We start from the raw sequence: 18,468 nt of genomic DNA, 5'->3' as shown, positions 1-18,468 counted from the left end.
GCTGTCAGTTCCCAGCCTCTGCTGCTCATCTTCTGAGTGAGAGAGAATCCTGCAAGAGAATATGAGGCAGTGACCACTCAGTATTCTTGTTTTCCTCTAAAAGATACAGAGAAGCTAAGTAGGGAGAGTTAATGATGTGTCTAATCTGAACAACATGTGTGGCTCAAGAGGGGGCTTGGAATTAGCAGGCTGATCAAAGCAGTGCACTCGACAGTGATGCTACAGACCTGTTTGCTGTGTTCCTCACATAATGCAGTGTCTATTTAGTCATTCTCATACCTGGTGATTTTATCTTAGATAGCTGATTTCATTACTTTGTCTGCAAGTCTACATTCAGTATAAGGACTGAAGCTGTAAGTTAATACCAGCTATGAATAAGATTTAGATATCTTAACATTCAGATTTAGAATTATGAAATAATTCTGTAGGGACCCATTCCGTACAAAATCCTTTTTAAGAATGCATAATTGCCTGTTTATTGAGTTGTTCTTCGACAAGGATTTCTTTTTTAGCATTTATTTACTTTATTATTTGAAAGTCAGAATGAGAGAGAGAAAAAGAGAGGAAAATGCTATCCACTGGTTCACTCCCTGGCTGTAATGGCTGAAGCTGGTCCAGATCAAAGCCAGGAGCCAGGATTTTTTTTCCATCTGCCACAATGTTTGCAGGGGCCCAAGCACTCTGGGTATTCTCTGCTGCTTTCCCAGGTGCATTAATAACAGTACGGACTGGAAGTGGAGTGAACAGGACTCAAACATGTGTTCATATGAGATGCCAGTGCAGCAGAGGACAGCTTAATCTACCACGTCACAGTGCCAGTGACAAGGATTTCTTTTATGCCCAAATAGAATTGGCACCTGTCACAGGAATCACTGAACACTATGCTACACCCTAAACTATGTAACATGAAATACCATATATGATATGATAAATATGATAAAAAAAACTGTAGAGTAGAAACTAAATGTTACTAATTTCAGATCATGAACTTTTATGCATATATACTTGACACAGGTAAAATCAGTAGAAATCAGATGAGATTTCTAAAACATACTAAATTATAAGCTATCCAGTAAAGAGAATATGTAAGCTGTTAAACTTTGTATATTTTTTTTAGGTTGAAATTGTAGATTTGGGGATTGATGTGAAATATATTCAGATCAGAGACTTCAGCACAGGAAACTTCGGTGCCTGAGAGTTGCTTTCTGGAATCTTGTGTGTAGCATAACCACTTCTTCATGTGCTCACTGTCTAAGATGAAAATATAAAACAGTATTTCCAATATAAGGAGACCATGGATGTTTTCAGAAAGAAACAACCACTGTCTCATTAAAAAATTCTAGCACCCAGCATCACAGGGTGCATCTCCTCCAGCAGGTGCCATCTGAACACACCAGGTCTGCCCAGCACCAGGTGGTTCCTGTTGGTTCACATCTCTGCTGCCAGCTTTGTGCTGTGAGTGTACTTTCGTGGGGCTGTTTTCATGGTGCAGCAGGTTAACTACCTCCCATGATGCCAGGTTCTCATTTGAGCACTGGTTCAAGTCCTGGATGTTCGACCACTGATTCTGCTTCTTGCTATTGTGCTTGGAAAGCAGATGAAAGCTGCCCAAGTACTTGGGTTCCTGCCACCCACATGGGAGACCTGTAAGTAGTTCCAGGCTCCTGGTGTACACACTCGCTCACTCTCTTTCAAATAAATAAACCATTCAAGAAAAGATAGTGCACATTCAGTCATCCTGAAATCACTGTGTGAATATGACAGGGTGGACGGTACAGCAATTTAATGTGGAACTGAAATCCTTGAACTTATTACAAAACAGGTTTCACTATTAATTTAATTAAATTTCACCCATCAGGATAATATTTATAGCCTTTTATTGTAGTCAAATCCCAATGATATTGTTACAACCAATTTTATTTAAAAAATACAAATTTCCTCTAAAGGATATTTTACTCCATTTCATTGATGGTAAAAGGCATTGTTAAACAGAAAGAAAGCCTAAGCATCTCCTGTATCTTAGCAGCAATGGGTTTCATGAAAAGTTAGGGCCATCTTCTCACTGGATGACTGGGCAAGGCCCCTCCCTACTTTCCTGCTGGACTGTGGTCTTTGCATTTTTCATTTGCTGAACTCTGTGTGGTACAGCATTATGCCTTGTACTATAATGTAAGTTAAAATGTTATCTCAAAAACAATAAAGAAAACATTAACTTAAAAAAAAACTTTGTAAATCTGTGACAGAAACATGCTTTTACATAAGTGAGGCTGTTATATTACGACCCCATTTTAACCATAGAACAAAATTTATTTAAGTTTTCAGTGTGAGACCTGTAAAAATTAAGATTTAAACATGAAAATGGGCAACACAACAAGGGTCCTTTGGTTTATAGTAAATGGCACAACTGCCTTTGGAGGCTGCTATCGGGTTAGGCCCTCATCTCTCTACAAGCTCTGCTCAGGCTACAGAATGATCTCCACTTCCCGGGGGGCCATGGCAGCAGGCTGGGTTCCAAATGCAAACCCCTTCTAATAGGATCTCTTACCTGGCTGCAGATTAGCAAAAGTTGGCTTCAGACTCTGTCTCAGGCTGTGATGGCAAACACCTGTCTCCTCTGATAATGAGACCGAGGGCTCTGGGTGATGTTCCAGCCTCAGTGCTTGTGTTGGTGGGATGGAGACCTTGGGAAATGTGTGACATGATGTGTGGTGTCACCTCCCCTCAGAGCAGCCATTATCTTATCACCTGTCCCTACAAGCAGAGGACAGGCCTGGGGCAGTGAGGATATTTGTGAAAAATGTTCCCCAGTTCCTTGTGACCAAAAACCAATTAGAGGTTTGTAGTTGCCATCTGCCAAGGGACTGTGGCAGTGTCTGAGAGTCTCCTTCATTTCCCTGATGCCTGGAGACAGACCAGTCACACAGGGAGGCAGTAGCTCCTGCTGGGGTCTGCGACAAGAGGGTTGCCTCTTGCTCAAGTGTCCTCCTGACTTTTGTGATGCCTGAGAAGTTTTTCTACTCCAAAGTGTGTTTCTTCCCACATCTTCAGGCCACTGAGCTGATTTGTCATTGAAGTTAGCAGTTAGAACAGACATTATTGGAGGAGGATTTTCAACAGGATATATGCAAAAGAAGAAGATGAAATTTTGCTTATAAAGAATTGGTCTTTTGCCCACATCTCAATCTCATTTAGAGTGGAAATGCAGGGGCATGACAGTGTGTTTGTGAAAGAGCAGGGTGATGTGAGGGCTCAGGGAGGGGCCAGTGGTGCACTGGAAGAGAGTGTGGGGGTGAAACAAGACATAATGCAGAGGGAGAGATGGGAAAGAGGGTTCAAGGACTGAGAGTGTTGCATTCACAGAGCAAAGTGTGGAGTTGAAGCTCCAAGGGCACCAGGTGTGCAAGGTGTGACAGCACCAAAAATGGTATGTGAGCTGACGAGGTGTGCAGGGGGTTATGGGAATGAGAGTGTCCATAGGGATGGCTCCCAGTGAAGAATGTCATTAACAGCAGAGTAGGTAAACAGTACATCAGACTTACTGTCTATGAGAGGCAAAAAGGATAATGACAGAGCCTGACAGGTGCCACATATGGGTCTTAGGGGTGACCTGTGGCCTAAGGCAGAGGTGGAGAGTGTAGGGGGTGTGGAATCCAGGTTGCTGAGCAGGGATCACGAGCACAGGGAACAAAATGGGATCAGGCTGGGAAATAGGCATGGAGGGTGGTGGAGGTGGTAGTAACAGGAGCAGAATCTATCGCTCAACCAACTCCAGCCATCGCTGCCTTGCACCCTTGGTCATCCCTCCTCCCTTTTGTTCTTTCCATTCTCTCCCAGTTCATTGCAAAAGCACATGCAGTGACCTGCATCCAGAGCCCCCTCTGTCCACCTGCCATCTGGGCAGCACCAAGGCACTAGGACTGGACATCAAGAACCACTTTGCAAGCTGGCAGTGCACAGGTTAACCAAGGAGCCTTGCTCCCTCGTGGGCTCTTACAGAATGTCCTGAGAGACCTGCCTTGTGCTTCTGGGCCTACATCCTTATCTCCAGAGTCCAGTTTTCTTCAAGTCTTCACTGTAGCTGTTCCCTCTATTGTGAGTCTTGGTGCCAAGTGTGATCAGTGCACGTGCTCGCTAATGTGCTCAGTTAGGAATTCCCTCCCCTCAGTCTCCATCCCCAGCTCCATCTCTCTTTCTCAGAGGAGCTCAGAGGACAACAGAGATCAGGGTGGCTGCTCCTCTTGCTCCTGGGGAATCACAATTTCTTGACACCCAGTCACAATAAAAAAATAAAAGGCAAGAAAGGTCTTAAAATTTCATGAGTGGGGGCAGAGCCAAGATGGCAGAATAGTGAGGGCGTGCACTGATAGTCCGGGAAAAGATAGTTTAATAAAAGTGTAGTTACTGTAGCCTCAGGAAAAGGCATGGGAAAAAATTGCAGAGGAAACTCTTCCGGATCTAGTGGAGGTGACACGGAGTACCTACGGGGAGAGCAAGGACATCCACGGCGTGGAAGCCGAGTCACAGAAGCCGAGCTGCAGAGTCTGCGCACCAGCACTGGAAGGGGAGGTGAGACAAAAACCTCAGGAACCCAAGTTATTGGCAGGGAAAGGCAGAAAGAACCTAGAGGGAATGAGGCTTGAAACCCCACTAGGTAAAGTTCACCAGGCTGAATGGAGGAGAGAAAAAAAACAAAAACAAATAAATAAGGGGAACTGGCACAGACACTAGCCTCTTTTTCCACTCACCTTAGAAAGCCAAGAAAGACAAAGAGCAGGCGCCATTTTGGACATACATAAAGCAGTGCCGCCATTAGCCAAGCAGAAAAACCTGACTCTGGTGGGGAGAAATAACTGGAGGTTAGAACCTAGTGAAAGTGTGGAGCTAACAAACTGAGACTGAAAATCTAAGGGTAGGCAAGAGAACTCGCCAAGTACACAAACTCAGTAACCTTGGCAACCCAGTTAGAGACTGCGAAGAAATTTGAGACCACACTGAGGGCTGCGTGGATCCTTTGTGTGGTCCTTGGGGTAGAGAAGACTAATACCCACAGGGGCCAGATTTCACACTTTTATTTAATAAATATAAATTTTGAAAGTGCAACTTTTGGATTATAGCAGCTTTTCCCTCCATAATCTCCCTCCCACCTGCAACCACCCCATCTCCCAATATTGCTGTGGATTTGTTCTGAGAGGAGTAGTGTGGGGGCAAGAGTCACCACACAGACCCCAGGAGTTGGGTGAAAGTTGGCCAGAGGTGAGTAGTCCACAGACTTGTTTCTTTCAGTTTGTACAGCAGCTTACATAGCCAAGGCAGCCAATCTGGTCAAGGGGCAGTTTATGCCCTAACAAATCACAGCCTGTTTCTGGGCAGGCTCCATTGCCAGGTGGTTTCCCAGGTGCTTTACCAGAGGGTTTCTGAAGCCATTCCTGAGGCTCCATTGCCAGGAGGTTTTCCAGGTGGTTTCCCAGGGAGTTTCCAAAGCCATTCCTGAGTAACTGACGCTCACTTGCCAGCGGCCATCTTGGCATGGCCTTCTCATTCCACCATATTTCCCCCTTTTTGTTTATTTTTGAGCAACAGGAGGCATGATTCTTGGCCATACCATTGTTGACCCCGTTTCCATGTGGTCTCTGTTCATGGCTGTGCCTGTCTTAGGTTGTCCCCCAGGGGATCTTACCCATCGTTGACTAACCAGGCCTCAAAACAGGAGACCACAGGAGTGCTTGCTCAGATGGGAGTAGGAATGAGGAACAATGGTAATCAGGAATGGTGTGACCACATGCAGGGTGCAGAGAATTGAATGGTTACCATGGTTTTTTGGTCCCACTTCCTTTTTGCTTATTGCTTGTAGTCTTGATTGACTTTGTAATTAATGTGGAAATATAAGATGAGTTGAAATTCATTCTTTGAAATTTAGTACAAGGAAATTCACTGGCTTCCGAAGTCCATTATCTAATATACCTCAATTTGCAAGTCAGACTTCAGAGTCCTGGCATTGGACAGCCCACAGCTTGTTGGTTGGTATCCTGTGCTCAGTGATGGACAGAGCTCCCAGGATTCTCTGCTGAATTTCTCATATGCCTGGAGCCTTTATATGCTCCAAATCTGAGATGACAAAAATGCTCATATTTTGATATTAAATAAATAACTTATTTTTGAAGACAACCAAATATAGCATTGCAGAATTTTAAAATTCAATCTCTTTTTTCGCTTCTCCACCTTAAAAAATAAAGGTGTTAGTATTTTATGGATATTTTGACAATTTTAAATAAAATATTTTTATTGAATTAATTCACTAGTTTCATTACACTATACATATAATCTCCTGAGTGGTATTTCATTCATATATAACATTCTATTGCAGAAGGAACATGCTGATGTAATTATGGTTATAACTATTCCCTTAAAAATTATTTCAGCAATTTATTGAAAGATTTTTTTATCTGTAGGAAAGGCAGAGTTACCAGGGGAGTACGAGACACAGAGACTGATCTATCTTCCATCTGCAGGTTCACTTCCCAAATGCACACAACATCCAGGCTGGGCAAGCCAGGAGCTAGAAACCAGGAGCCCACTTAAGGAGTCCAACATGGATGCAGAGGGCCAAGCACTTGGTATCTTCTGCTGTTTTCCCAGGCGCTTAGCAGGGGGCTGGGTCAGAAGTGGAGCAGCCAAAACCTGACCTGGCCTCCATGAGTGATACCAGAATGGAAGGCAGCTTTAGTAGCTGCATCACAAAACTGACCCCAAGGAATATTTGACATGACAAAGCTTTCTACCTTTTAATCTATTACATTTCTTCAAGTGACACATTAAAATGGAGCATAAAGACAGAAAGCTGTACCCATAGAGGGATTACAACTTGACAAACCTCTAAAGAAACACATACCCATGAACACAACACCACAGTCATTGACATAAATATGTCCATCATTTCCGGGAGCTCAGTCCACCTTTGTGATTTATTATTATTATTTTATTGCTATCTATAAAAAGGCCACTTAACATAGGATCTACCCTGTTAGGGGATTTTCACTATGTGATTCAGTACCAGGCTGTTATCATTATAGTTGCCCTGTAGTGTGTCTTGAAATCTGGTGTTGTGATATCTCCAGCTTTGCTTTTCTTGTATAAAATTGCTTTAGCTATTCGAGGTCTCCTGTGCCTCCATATGAATTTCAGCATCATTTTTTCTAGAACTTAGAAGAATGCCTTTGAAATTTTGATTGGTATCATATTGAATCTGTAAATTGCTTTTAGAAGAATGGACATTTTTATGATACTAATTCTTCCAATCCATGTACACGGAAGATTTGTCCGTTTTTTTAATCTTCTTCTATTTCTTTTTTTATTTTGTAATTCTCAGTGTAGAGATCTTTGACATACTTGTAAGCTTATTCCAAGGTGTCTGATTATTTTTGTAGCTATTGTGAATAGGATTGATCTTAGAAGTTCTTTGTTGTCTGTGGCATTGTCTGTGTATACAAAGGCTGTTGATTTTTGTGTACTGATTTTATATCCTGCTCCTTTACCAAACTCTTCCGTGAGTTCCAATAGTCACTTAGTGCAGCTCTTTGAATCCCCTATATAAAGAACCATGTCATCTGCAAATACAGATAGTTTGACTTCTTCCTTCCAAATTTGTATCCCTTTGATTTATTTATCTGGCCTAATGGCTCTGGCTAGAACTTCTAATACTATATGGAATAGCAATGGTGAGAGTGGGCATCCCTATCTGGTACCAGATCTCAGCGGGAATGCTTCCAATTTTTCCCCATTCAATATTATGCTGACCTTGGATTTGCCATAAATTGCCTTGATTGTGTTGAGGAATGTTCCTGCTATTCCCAGTTTGCTTAGAGTTTTTGTCATGAAAGGGCATTGTACTTTATCAAATGCTTTCTCTGCATCGATTAATATAATCAATAATTTTTCTTCAGCGGTTTGTGAATGTGATGTATCACATTGATTGATTTGTGAATGTGAAATCATCCCTGCATACCAGGGATGAATCCCACTTGGACTATGTGGCTGATTTTTCTGATGTGTTGTGGGAGTCTATTGGCTAAAATTTTGTTGAGGATTTTGCATCAGTGTTCATCAGAGAAAATGGTCTGTAATTCGCTTTCTCTGCTGCATCTTTTTCAGTTTTAGGAATAAAGCTCATGCTGACTTTGTAGAAAGAATTTGAGAGTATCCCCTCTCTTTCAATTGTTTTGAATAGTTTGAGAAGAATTGGAGTTAGTTCTTCTTTAAATGTCTGGTAGAATTCAGGAGTGAATCCATCTGGTCCTGGGCTTTTCTTTGTCGGGAGGGCCTTTATTACTGACTCAATTTATGACTTGGTTATGGGTCTGTTTAGTTTTTTTGTGTCTTCATGCTTCAATTTAGGTAGGTTATATGTGTCCAGGAATCTATCCATTTCTGTTAGATTTCCCAGTTTGTTGGCATACAACTCTTTGTAGTAATTTCTGATGACTCTTTTTATTTCTGTGGTGTCTGCTGTTACATTCTCTTTTTCATTTCTGATTTTATTGATTTGGATGCTCTCACTCCTTTTTTTGTTAGTTGGGCCAATGGGGGTGTCAATTTTTTTTTCAAAATATCAGCTCTTCATTTTGCTGATCTTTTGTAAATTTTTTGAGAATCGAGTCTGTGGACCTAAACTTGCACCCTGTGACATAGAGATAGGCATAACGGCAAAGAGAGAAATTCCCCAGAATTCTTATGAGTGTTTCTGAGAAGTAGATTATGCCCATGGGCACGTCCCTGGTGACCGTCTCACCAGCTACTGATGCCTGATGCTTTTTTTCTGAGCCTGGGAGCCCTGCAGAGGAGGAAGAGGCCTGAGCTGCATGGGTCATGTGAACTGAAACACAGCATCTTCCCCTTAGTCTCCACTTAGATACATTTACTGCAATGCTTCTCTAGTTCCCAGGCATCCCAAAGTTGACTGTGTCCCTTTAATGAGCATTCACAGAACAGGAATTACATGAAAGCAGAACATGCCCATGCCTTAAGTCCTTTAAAACTCTGTGACAGGAGCTGATGCTGTTGTGCAGTGGGCTAAGCTCCACCTGTGGCTCCAGATTCCCATTTGGGTGTCGGTTCGTGTCCTGGCTATTCCACTTCCAATCCAGATCTCTAATATGGCCTGGAAAGTGGTGGAAGTTGACCCAAGTGCTTGATTCCCTACATGCACGTGGGAGGCCTGGAAGAAGCTCCTGGTTCCTGGCTTCGGATTGGCCTGGCTCCACCATGCGGTCATTTGGAGTGAACCAGCAAATGGAAGACCCCTCTATCCATTTCTTCCTCTGTAACTCTGCCTCTCAAATAAATAAATAAAATCTTAAAAAAACCTCTGTGAGATAAGTAGCACTATTTTCACTGTAAAGGAAGGAGTCACTTGGGTAGACTAAGGTATTGAGTTGATTTTTCTTTCACACTTTCTTGAAAAAAGTGGAAATTGAATCTGTCAGGGCTGGTCAGATTATGCTACAGAATATTCTTAAAATGATGCTGGCATTTATTTTGTTATGTTCATGCCTTATGTTTTCATTTTACATTGATATTTTAGTTTCTAAATTTGTTTGGATTGAGTTTCCATATGTGTGTAAGATTTGATATGTATGGATTATGAATAGTTATCTTAACAATTTAAACTGAGAATTTCAAAAAAACTGCATGGAAACTATCAATTTGGTTTTTTTTTATATTTATTTTTTAAATATTTCATTTATTTAATTGAGAGGTAGTTATAACCAGTGAGAGGGAGAAACAGAGAAAGGTCTTCCATTCACTGGTTCACTGCCCAAATGGCAGCAGCAGCCAGAGCAGGTCTGATCTGAAGCCAGGAGCTTCTGAGTCTCCCTTGCAGGTGCAGGACCCAAAGACTTGGGACATTTTCTCCTGCTTTCCAGGCCATAGCAGAGAGCTGGATCAGAAGGAGGGCAGCCAGAATTTCAACTGGCACTCATATGGGATGTTGTTACCACAGGCAGAAGATTAACCTACTGCACCACAGTGCCAGGCCCCAAAGGAATTTTAAAGAACATATATTTGCCTCTGCATGAAACAGCAACAGACCAGAATCTGCTTCTGTACCCACACTGAAATTGCCCCTATCATGGGAATCACTGAACATTATATTGTGCCCTAAAATACACAGCTCTAAGCAGGATGTGACAAAACATGGTGGGACAGAATCTCAATGTTATGTCTTTCAAATCATATACTTACATTTGATTAATACTTGACTCAAGTAGAAGTATTGTGGTTAAGGCAAGATTTGTGAATCAGTAAAATATAAGGCATAAGGTAAAGATAGTATATAAGGTGTTCAACTTTGTGTTTTAAAAGTGATTTAAAGAGTTTGGGATTGACAGAAAAAATGTTTATGCCAGAGAATATATCACAAGAACTTCTTGTGGCTGACAGCTGCTGTCTGAAGCTCAGTGTGTAATATTACCACTTCCTTACATGCTAAGTCCCCACCTTGAACATAGAAAACAGTCTCTGTGATATCAGGAGACCATGGGAGTTTTCCTAATAATTAAGCAGTTCTAGAATCCAGTATTGGAGGATGCATTTCTACACAATAGGTGACTGCTGGACACACAAGCTCTGCACAGCATCACATCAGGTCATTCTGTGGATTCACCTGTCCCTGGCTAGCAGTGTGACATCATAGTGTACCTCCAGTCATCCTGAAAATGTTCTGTGATTCTCACAGGAGACTGAGGACAGAGCAACTTTGGTACTAATGTCCTCAAGCACATTATACATCAGGTTTCATTATCACTTGAATGAAACACCCACAATCAGTGTCATTTGGTTCACCCTGCAATACATAATGGCCATTAGTGACTCTACAGGGTTACAACCTTTCTCTAGTGGCTCAGCTCATGCCTCATAATTATTATTTTTAAAAAAGATTTATTCATTTGAAAGGGAGAGTGACAGAGACTGAAGGAGAGACAAGGGATATACCGAGATAGAGATAGAGATGACAGAGATAGAGATAGAGATGATAGAGATAGAGATGAAAATAGAGTTGGAGGGGGCCAGTGCTGTGGCATATTGGGTAAAACCACCACCTGCAGTGCCAGCATCCCATATGGGTGCTGTTTCGAGTCCTGGATGCTCCACTTCCAATCCAGCTCTCTATTGTGGCCTGAGAAGGCAGTGGAGGATGGCCCAAATTCTTGGGCCTTTGCACCCACGTGGAAGATGTGGAAGAAGCTCCTGGCTTCTGGCTTCAGGTTGCTGCAGCTCTGGCCATGGCAGCCATCTGTGGAGTGGCCAGTGGATGGAGGACCTCTCTCTCTCTCTCTCTCTCTCTTTGCCTCTCCTCTCTCTGTGTAACTCTGACTTTCAAATAAATAAGTGAATCTTTAAAGATTAATACAGATGAAATTGAGATAGAAAAATCAAGAATTTATAACAAGCAGAATGCAAAGAACACGATAAATTGCTAAATCTAATAATCAATATAGACATGATATTAATTATAAATAGATGATTCCTGTGAGTGTCAGACATTTTATTATGTTCAATGGTAAATATTTTCAAAATATATAGCTAAAAAACCTGGCCCAGTACCAGCCATCATGGCCATCTACAGGGTGAACCAGCTGAAGCCCTCTCACTCTGTCTCTCCTTCTGGTCACTATGTAACTCTGACTTTCGAATAAATAAATAAATACGTTTTTAAAAAGGATTAAAATAGAAAAAACAAAAATATATATATACTTATATATACCATGTAATTTGCCATCATTTATACAATCTATAATTAAAAGGCATAAAATATTAAAAACATTTAAATTAACTTGGGATAAATTAAGGTAAAGTTAGGAAATTGAAAATGTGCAACCCATGAGTATATAAGAAATGAATGAATCTAATCTCAAATGTATACACTTTTCTATCAACCATGAAGGAATAATTAATCCTAATAGTTTATCAAGTAGATATTTTTTCAAGGAATATAGGTTAAATACAAATAATAAAAAGGGAAAATATATCGCATGTAAATTAAACCAATTAAGTACTTCTCACAATAATATACGTACAAGGATAAAGCAATGTGTTTTTACTTTAATGAGTTTTTTTTATTTCTTTTTTCATTTTTCATTTATAATTTTCTAACAGCATTGATTGATGCAAAACAAACATAATGTGACTGATTATATATACATGTATACACATAAATACAAAGATATATGTACATGCAAATATGTACACATACAAATATATTGCTTTTATATCTAATCTGTGTCATGTATTTCTAAGATTTTCATGTGAGCTGACACCATATGGTTTCTATTTCGTGGCAGAAGATTACAGACACACATTAGGCCAGATTAATTTTTCTTTTCAAATATTTGCATCTTTAATATCTTACATAAGCTTTATTTTATAAACACAGAGAGACCATTAGTAAAATAACTCTCCCAATGAGTAAGAACTATTCCCATTATTTTTGAAAATGCTCAGGCCAAAAATGCTACAGGAACCAAATGGATTCATGTCTTACACCTTCCAGAAGCTCCTCCCTCACTTACTCCACCACAGGTTTATTTCCTGACTTGAGAGACAGGAGAGGGCACCGTGGGACCTGCTTCCTGCCACTGCCCAACTGGTATCTTCACATCACAGAAACAATGGATGTACAGATCCCCATCCCATGCCGTTTACACTATGCAGCATCTCTGTTTTCAATAGGCAACATTCCCTTGAACTCTGGAAACTCAGTGAAAACGTCCACTTAAATGAGCAACTCCAGTTCATTCTGAATTCATCTACATGCAAATGACTACTATTTCTCCAGGAATATCAACACACTAATACTCTGAAACTGAACTACCCTCCAGTTAAACTCCATGCTCTTCATGATTTCATGGGAGAGTTCTTGTTTCTTCAGTATCTTGAATGATGTCTCAAATTGTGTTCGTATTTGATGGAAACATCCCTGCCCTTCCATGGCCACTTCATGCCTGGACATTTTACTGTGCCAGATGAAAGTTACACTCCCAGGAACTACTCCATGTCACCAATGGATCAATTGTTTTAGCCCTACATAACCTCTTAGCTCCTCCATTGTAACCACTAATAAAATTTTAGTTATATAAGTATTACTGTAACAATATCTCTGGCCAGTGCTGCGGCTCAAAAGGCAAATCCTCCACCTAGTGGTGCTGGCACACCGGGTTCGAGTCCTGGTCGGGGCGCCGGATTCTTTCCGGTTGCCCCTCTTCCAGGCCACCTCTCTGCTGTGACCCAGGAAGGCAGTGGAGGATGGCCCAAGTGCTTGGGCCATGCAACCCATGGGAGACCAGGAGAAGCACCTGGCTCCTGCCTTCGGATCAGTGCAGTGCGCCAGCCGCAGCACGCCAGCCATGGTGGCCATTGGAGGGTGAACCAATGGCAAAAGGAAGACCTTCCTCTCTGTCTCTCTCACTATCCACTCTACCTGTCAAAAAAAATCTCACATTTTTCTTTAAAAACACTATTCAATAGAAGAGGGAGGAGGAAGAAGGGTGAGAGTGTGGGTAGGAGGGAGGGTAGGGTGGAAACAATAACTATATTCCCATATCTGAATTGATGAAATGCATGAAGCTTGTATACCTTAAATTTTATAAATGAATAAAATGTGAATTCTATAAGAAATAAAATTATTCAATTTACTGTTATTTTCAAGCAGAGCTCAACTGTATCATAGGCCAGGTTCTTGTAAAATGACTGCTTCTTGAAATGAATTTGGTGTCTGAGGAGTAATAAAAAGTATGCAGTCAGCCTCTGCCAATACCCATAGAGTTTACTTCTCAGAGCACAGAGGACTTTGCGGCTATGATCCAGGGAAGGCAGTGTGTGGGTAACCTGGAGTCATAACTCATGAGAATGTAGGGGCTGACGGTTGGGAAACACCCGGCTATCAGTGCAGAAGCTTTCACCAGCCACATTTTGTGAATACTGAAAAACGCTAAACAAAATTGTAGAATGGAAGACAGGCTGCACAGCAGTACAAAGGTGCTCACCAGGACAAGGATGCTTTGTGTGGCCCTGGACCCTGGGGAAGATGTGTGGGAGAGAGCGTGTATGTATTGCACCTGCTGCTTGTGCCTGTACAGGATGAAAACCATGAAGCTGCTGGCCCAGAGCATGAGCCCTACAAACACAACATCACGGAATAACATCAGTGCTATGTACAATAAGTCAGTGATTTTCCCATGAGAAATAGCAGAACAGTAGTCATAATCCATTTTCCTTGTGATATTATTGTTTTGCCATTTGCCAGTGACATTCATAGGTACCATGACATTAAGCATCATGTTCAGAATCCAGCAGAGAATAGTGGAGGGTCCAACATACTTGGGAGCTTTTACTTTAAGCCCCATCCACCTGGAGCAGGTAGGACTGATGGTGATGGCCTGGAAGACACTCAGGAGGCAGGTGCTGCCAATGGATACATCCCTGCTCACTCTGTGCACATAGAATACAAGTTTGCACCCAGTATCATCGAGGAAATGCTTCATCCCCAAAGCTGCCATGGTTTGGGGGACTCCTTTTGAGAGAATGACCAAGACATTGGCTACAGTCAGGTGTTTGAGAATCAGATCTGTAAGCCTAAACTTGCATCCTGTGAAATAAAGGATGAGATAATGGAGAAGAAGAGAGGAATTTCCCAGAATCCCAGCCAGCGTCTGTACTAGAAAGACCATTCCTAGGGCCAGGTCCCTCGGGGCCATGCTGTCAGTTCCCAGCCTCTGCTGCTCATCTTCTGAGTGAGAGAGAATCCTGCAAGAGAATATGAGGCAGTGACCACTCAGTATTCTTGTTTTCCTCTAAAAGATACAGAGAAGCTAAGTAGGGAGAGTTAATGATGTGTCTAATCTGAACAACATGTGTGGCTCAAGAGGGGGCTTGGAATTAGCAGGCTGATCAAAGCAGTGCACTCGACGGTGATGCTACAGACCTGTTTGCTGTGTTCCTCACATAATGCAGTGTCTATTTAGTCATTCTCATACCTGGTGATTTGATCTTAGATAGCTGATTTTATTACTTTGTCTGTAAGTCTACATTCAGTATAAGGACTGAAGCTGTAAGTTAATACCAGCTATGAATAAGATTTAGATATCTTAACATTCAGATTTAGAATTATGAAATAATTCTGTAGGGACCCATTTCATTTAAAATTCTTTTTAAGAATGTATAATTGCCTGTTTATTGAGATGGGCTTTGACAAGGATTTCTTCTTTTTTAAGATCTATTTACTTTATTATTTGAAAGTCAGAATGAGAGAGAGAGGGAGAAAGAGAGAGAGGAAGATTCCATCCACTGGTTTACCCTCTGGATGGTTTAATGGCTGAAGCTGGTCCAGGGCAAAGCCAGGAGCCAGGAGTTTCTCTGGGTCTCCCACTTGGCTGCAGGGGCCCAAGCATTTGGGTCATCCTCTGCTGCTTTTCCAGGTACATTATCTGGGAGCTGGATTGGACGTGGAGCAAACATGAATCCAGCCAGGACCCATATGGGATTTTGGTGCAGCAGAGGACAGCTTAACCCACCACGCCACAGTGCCAGTGACAAGGATTTTTTTTTTATGTCCAGATAGAATTTTCACCTGTCACAGGAATCACAGAACACTTTGCTGCACCCTAAACTATGCGACATGAAATGCCAGTATATGATAAAAGAGTGTAGAGTACAAACTAAAAGTTACTATTTTCAGATCATGTACTTACATGGATCAATACTTGTCACACGTAAAATCAGTAGAACTCAGGGGAGATTTCCAAATCATACTAAATTATAAGCTATCCAGTAAAGAGAATATGTAAGATGTTAAGATTTGCATATTTTATAAGTTGAAATTGTAAATTTGGGAATTGAGTGAAATATATTAAGATCAGAGACTTTAGGACAGGAAACTTTTGTGCCTGAGAGCTGCTATCTGGAATCCCGTGTGTAGCGTTACCGCTTCCTCATGTGCCCACTGCCTAAGCAGAAAATGGGAAACACTCTCTCCAGTATCAGGAGACCATGGATGCTCTCATAAGGAAACAACCACTGTCTCTTTAAATAATTCTAGCACCTGGCATCACAGGGTGCATCTCCTCCCAGCAGGTGTCATCGGGACACTCCAGGTCTGCACAGCACCAGGTGGTTCCTGGGGGTTCACATCTCTGCTGCCAGCTTGGTGCTCTGAGTGCACTTTCAAGGGGCTGGTTTCATGGTGCAGCAGGTTAACCACATCCTATGATGCCACGTTCCTGTTCAAGTCCTGGCTGCTCCACCTCTGGTTCAGCTCCTTGCTACTGTGCCTGGGAAAGCAGAGGAAAATGGCCCAAATGCTTGGGCTTCTGCCACCCACATGGGAGACCTGGTAGAAGTTCCAGGCTCCTAGCATTGGCCTGGCCCAGTTGTGGGCATTTGGAGAGTAAACCAATGGCTGGAAGTTCTCTTTCACTATCTCTCACACTCTCTTGGTGCCACTTACTCAAATAAATAAATAAATCTTTAAAGAAAAGATAGTGCATATTCAGGTATCCTGAAAACACAGTGTAAATATGATAGGGTAGACTGAACAACAATTTAATGTGGAACTGAAATCCTTAAACCTATTAAAAATCAACTTCTTATATTAACTTAATTTAATCCCACCCATCAGGATAATTTGGATAGCCTGTTTTTGTAGTCAAAACCTAATGTTATTGTTACAACCAATTTTATTTAAAAATATACATTTCCTCAAAAGGATATGTTACTCCATTTCATTGATGGTAAAAGGCATTGTAAAATAGAAAGAAAGCCTAAACATCTCCTGTATCTTAGCAGCAATGGGTTTCATGAAAAGTTAGGGCCATCTTCTCACTGGATGACTGGGCACGGCCCCTCCCTACTCTCCTGCTGGACTATGGTCTTTGCATTTTTCATTTGCTGAAATTTGTGTGGTACAGCATTATGCCTGGAACCATGATATAAGTTAAAAATGTTATCTCAAAAACAATAAAGAAAACATTAACTTGAAAAAAAGTTGATAAACCTGTAACATAAACGTGCTTTTACAGGAGCAAGGCTGTTTCCTTATGACCTTATTTTAACCATAGAACAAAATTTATTTAAGCTTTCAGTGTGAAACATGTAAAAATTAAGATTTAAACATGAAAATGGGCAACACAACAAGGGTCCTTTGGTTTATAGTAAATGGCACAACTGCCTTTGGAGGCTGCTATCGGGTTAGGCCCTCATCTCTCTATAAGCTCTGCTCAGGCTACAGGAACAGCTCTGCTTCCTGGGGGGCCATGCCAGCAGGCTGGGTTCCAAATGCAAACCCCCTTCTAATAGGAGCTCTTACCTGGCTGCAGACTTGCAAAAGTTGGCTTCAGACTCTCTGTCTCAGGCTGTGATGGCAAACACCTGTGTCCTCTGATAAGGAGAGCGAGGGCTCAGGGTGATGTTCACAGCACCAGTGTTTGTGTTGGGATGGAGACCTTGGGAAATGGTGTGACATGGTGTGTGGTGTCACCTCCCCTCAGAGCAGCCATTATCTTATCACCTGTCCCTACAAGCAGAGGACAGGCCTGGGGCAGTGAGGATATTTGTGAAAAATGTTCCCCAGTTCCTTGTGGCCAAAAACCAATTAGAGGTTTGTAGTTGCCATCTGCCAAGGGACTGTGGCAGTGTCTGAGAGTCTCCTTCATTTCCCTGATGCCTGGAGACAGACCAGTCACACAGGGAGGCAGTAGCTCCTGCTGGGGTCTGCGACAAGAGGGGCTGCCTCATACTCATGTGTCCTCCTGAGTTTTGTGATGCCTGAGAAGTTTTCCTATTCCAAAGTGTGCTTTTCTCCAAAATCTTCAGGCCACTGAGCTGATGAAACATTTGTTAGCAGACAATTTTAACAGCACATCCTCTGAGAAGGATATTCAATGGGAAACAAGCAAAATAAGAAGATGGAATTTCTCTTGGAAAGCATCGGACTTTTGCCGCCAGCTCAACCCTATTGCCTGTGGAAATTCAGGGGCATGACAGAGAGTGTGTTTGTAACAGAGCAGGGTGACATGAGGGCCCAGGGAGGGGCCAGCAGTGTACAGGAAGAAATTGTGGGGGTGTGACAAGACATAAAGCAGAGGGAGAGATGGGAAAGGGGGTCAAAGGAATGAGAGTGTTGAATTCACAGAGCAGTCAAAAGTGTGGGATTGATGCTCCAAGGTGCCAGTTGTGCAAGGTGACTGCACAGGAAATGGTGTGTGCGATTCAATGAGGTGTGCATGGGGTCATGGGAATGAGACTGTCCAAAGGGATGGCTCCCCAGTATAGAACATAGTTAAGAGCAGAGTCGGTAAACAGCACATGAGACTTAATGTCTATGAGAGGCAAAAGGATAATGACAGAGAGGCTGACAGGTGCCACATGTTGGTCCTAGGGGCGACCTGTGGCCCAAGGCAGAGGTGGAGGGTGGAGGAG

General features: G+C 42.1%; 1 protein-coding gene across 1 annotated transcript; it reads right to left on the bottom strand.

Moving 5' to 3' along the window:
- Positions 1-13,826: 13,826 nt before the first annotated feature.
- ORYCUNV1R1568 (vomeronasal 1 receptor oryCunV1R1568) lies at positions 13,827-14,750 on the bottom strand. Its single transcript, NM_001167255.1, is given in 1 exon segment — positions 13,827-14,750. A coding segment is annotated over 1 exon segment (924 nt).
- Positions 14,751-18,468: the final 3,718 nt, after the last annotated feature.

This window comes from Oryctolagus cuniculus, chromosome 18, assembly GCF_964237555.1.
Source record: "Oryctolagus cuniculus chromosome 18, mOryCun1.1, whole genome shotgun sequence".
Classification (NCBI taxonomy): domain Eukaryota; kingdom Metazoa; phylum Chordata; class Mammalia; order Lagomorpha; family Leporidae; genus Oryctolagus; species Oryctolagus cuniculus.
This window is presented reverse-complemented; position numbering and strand designations above follow the sequence as displayed.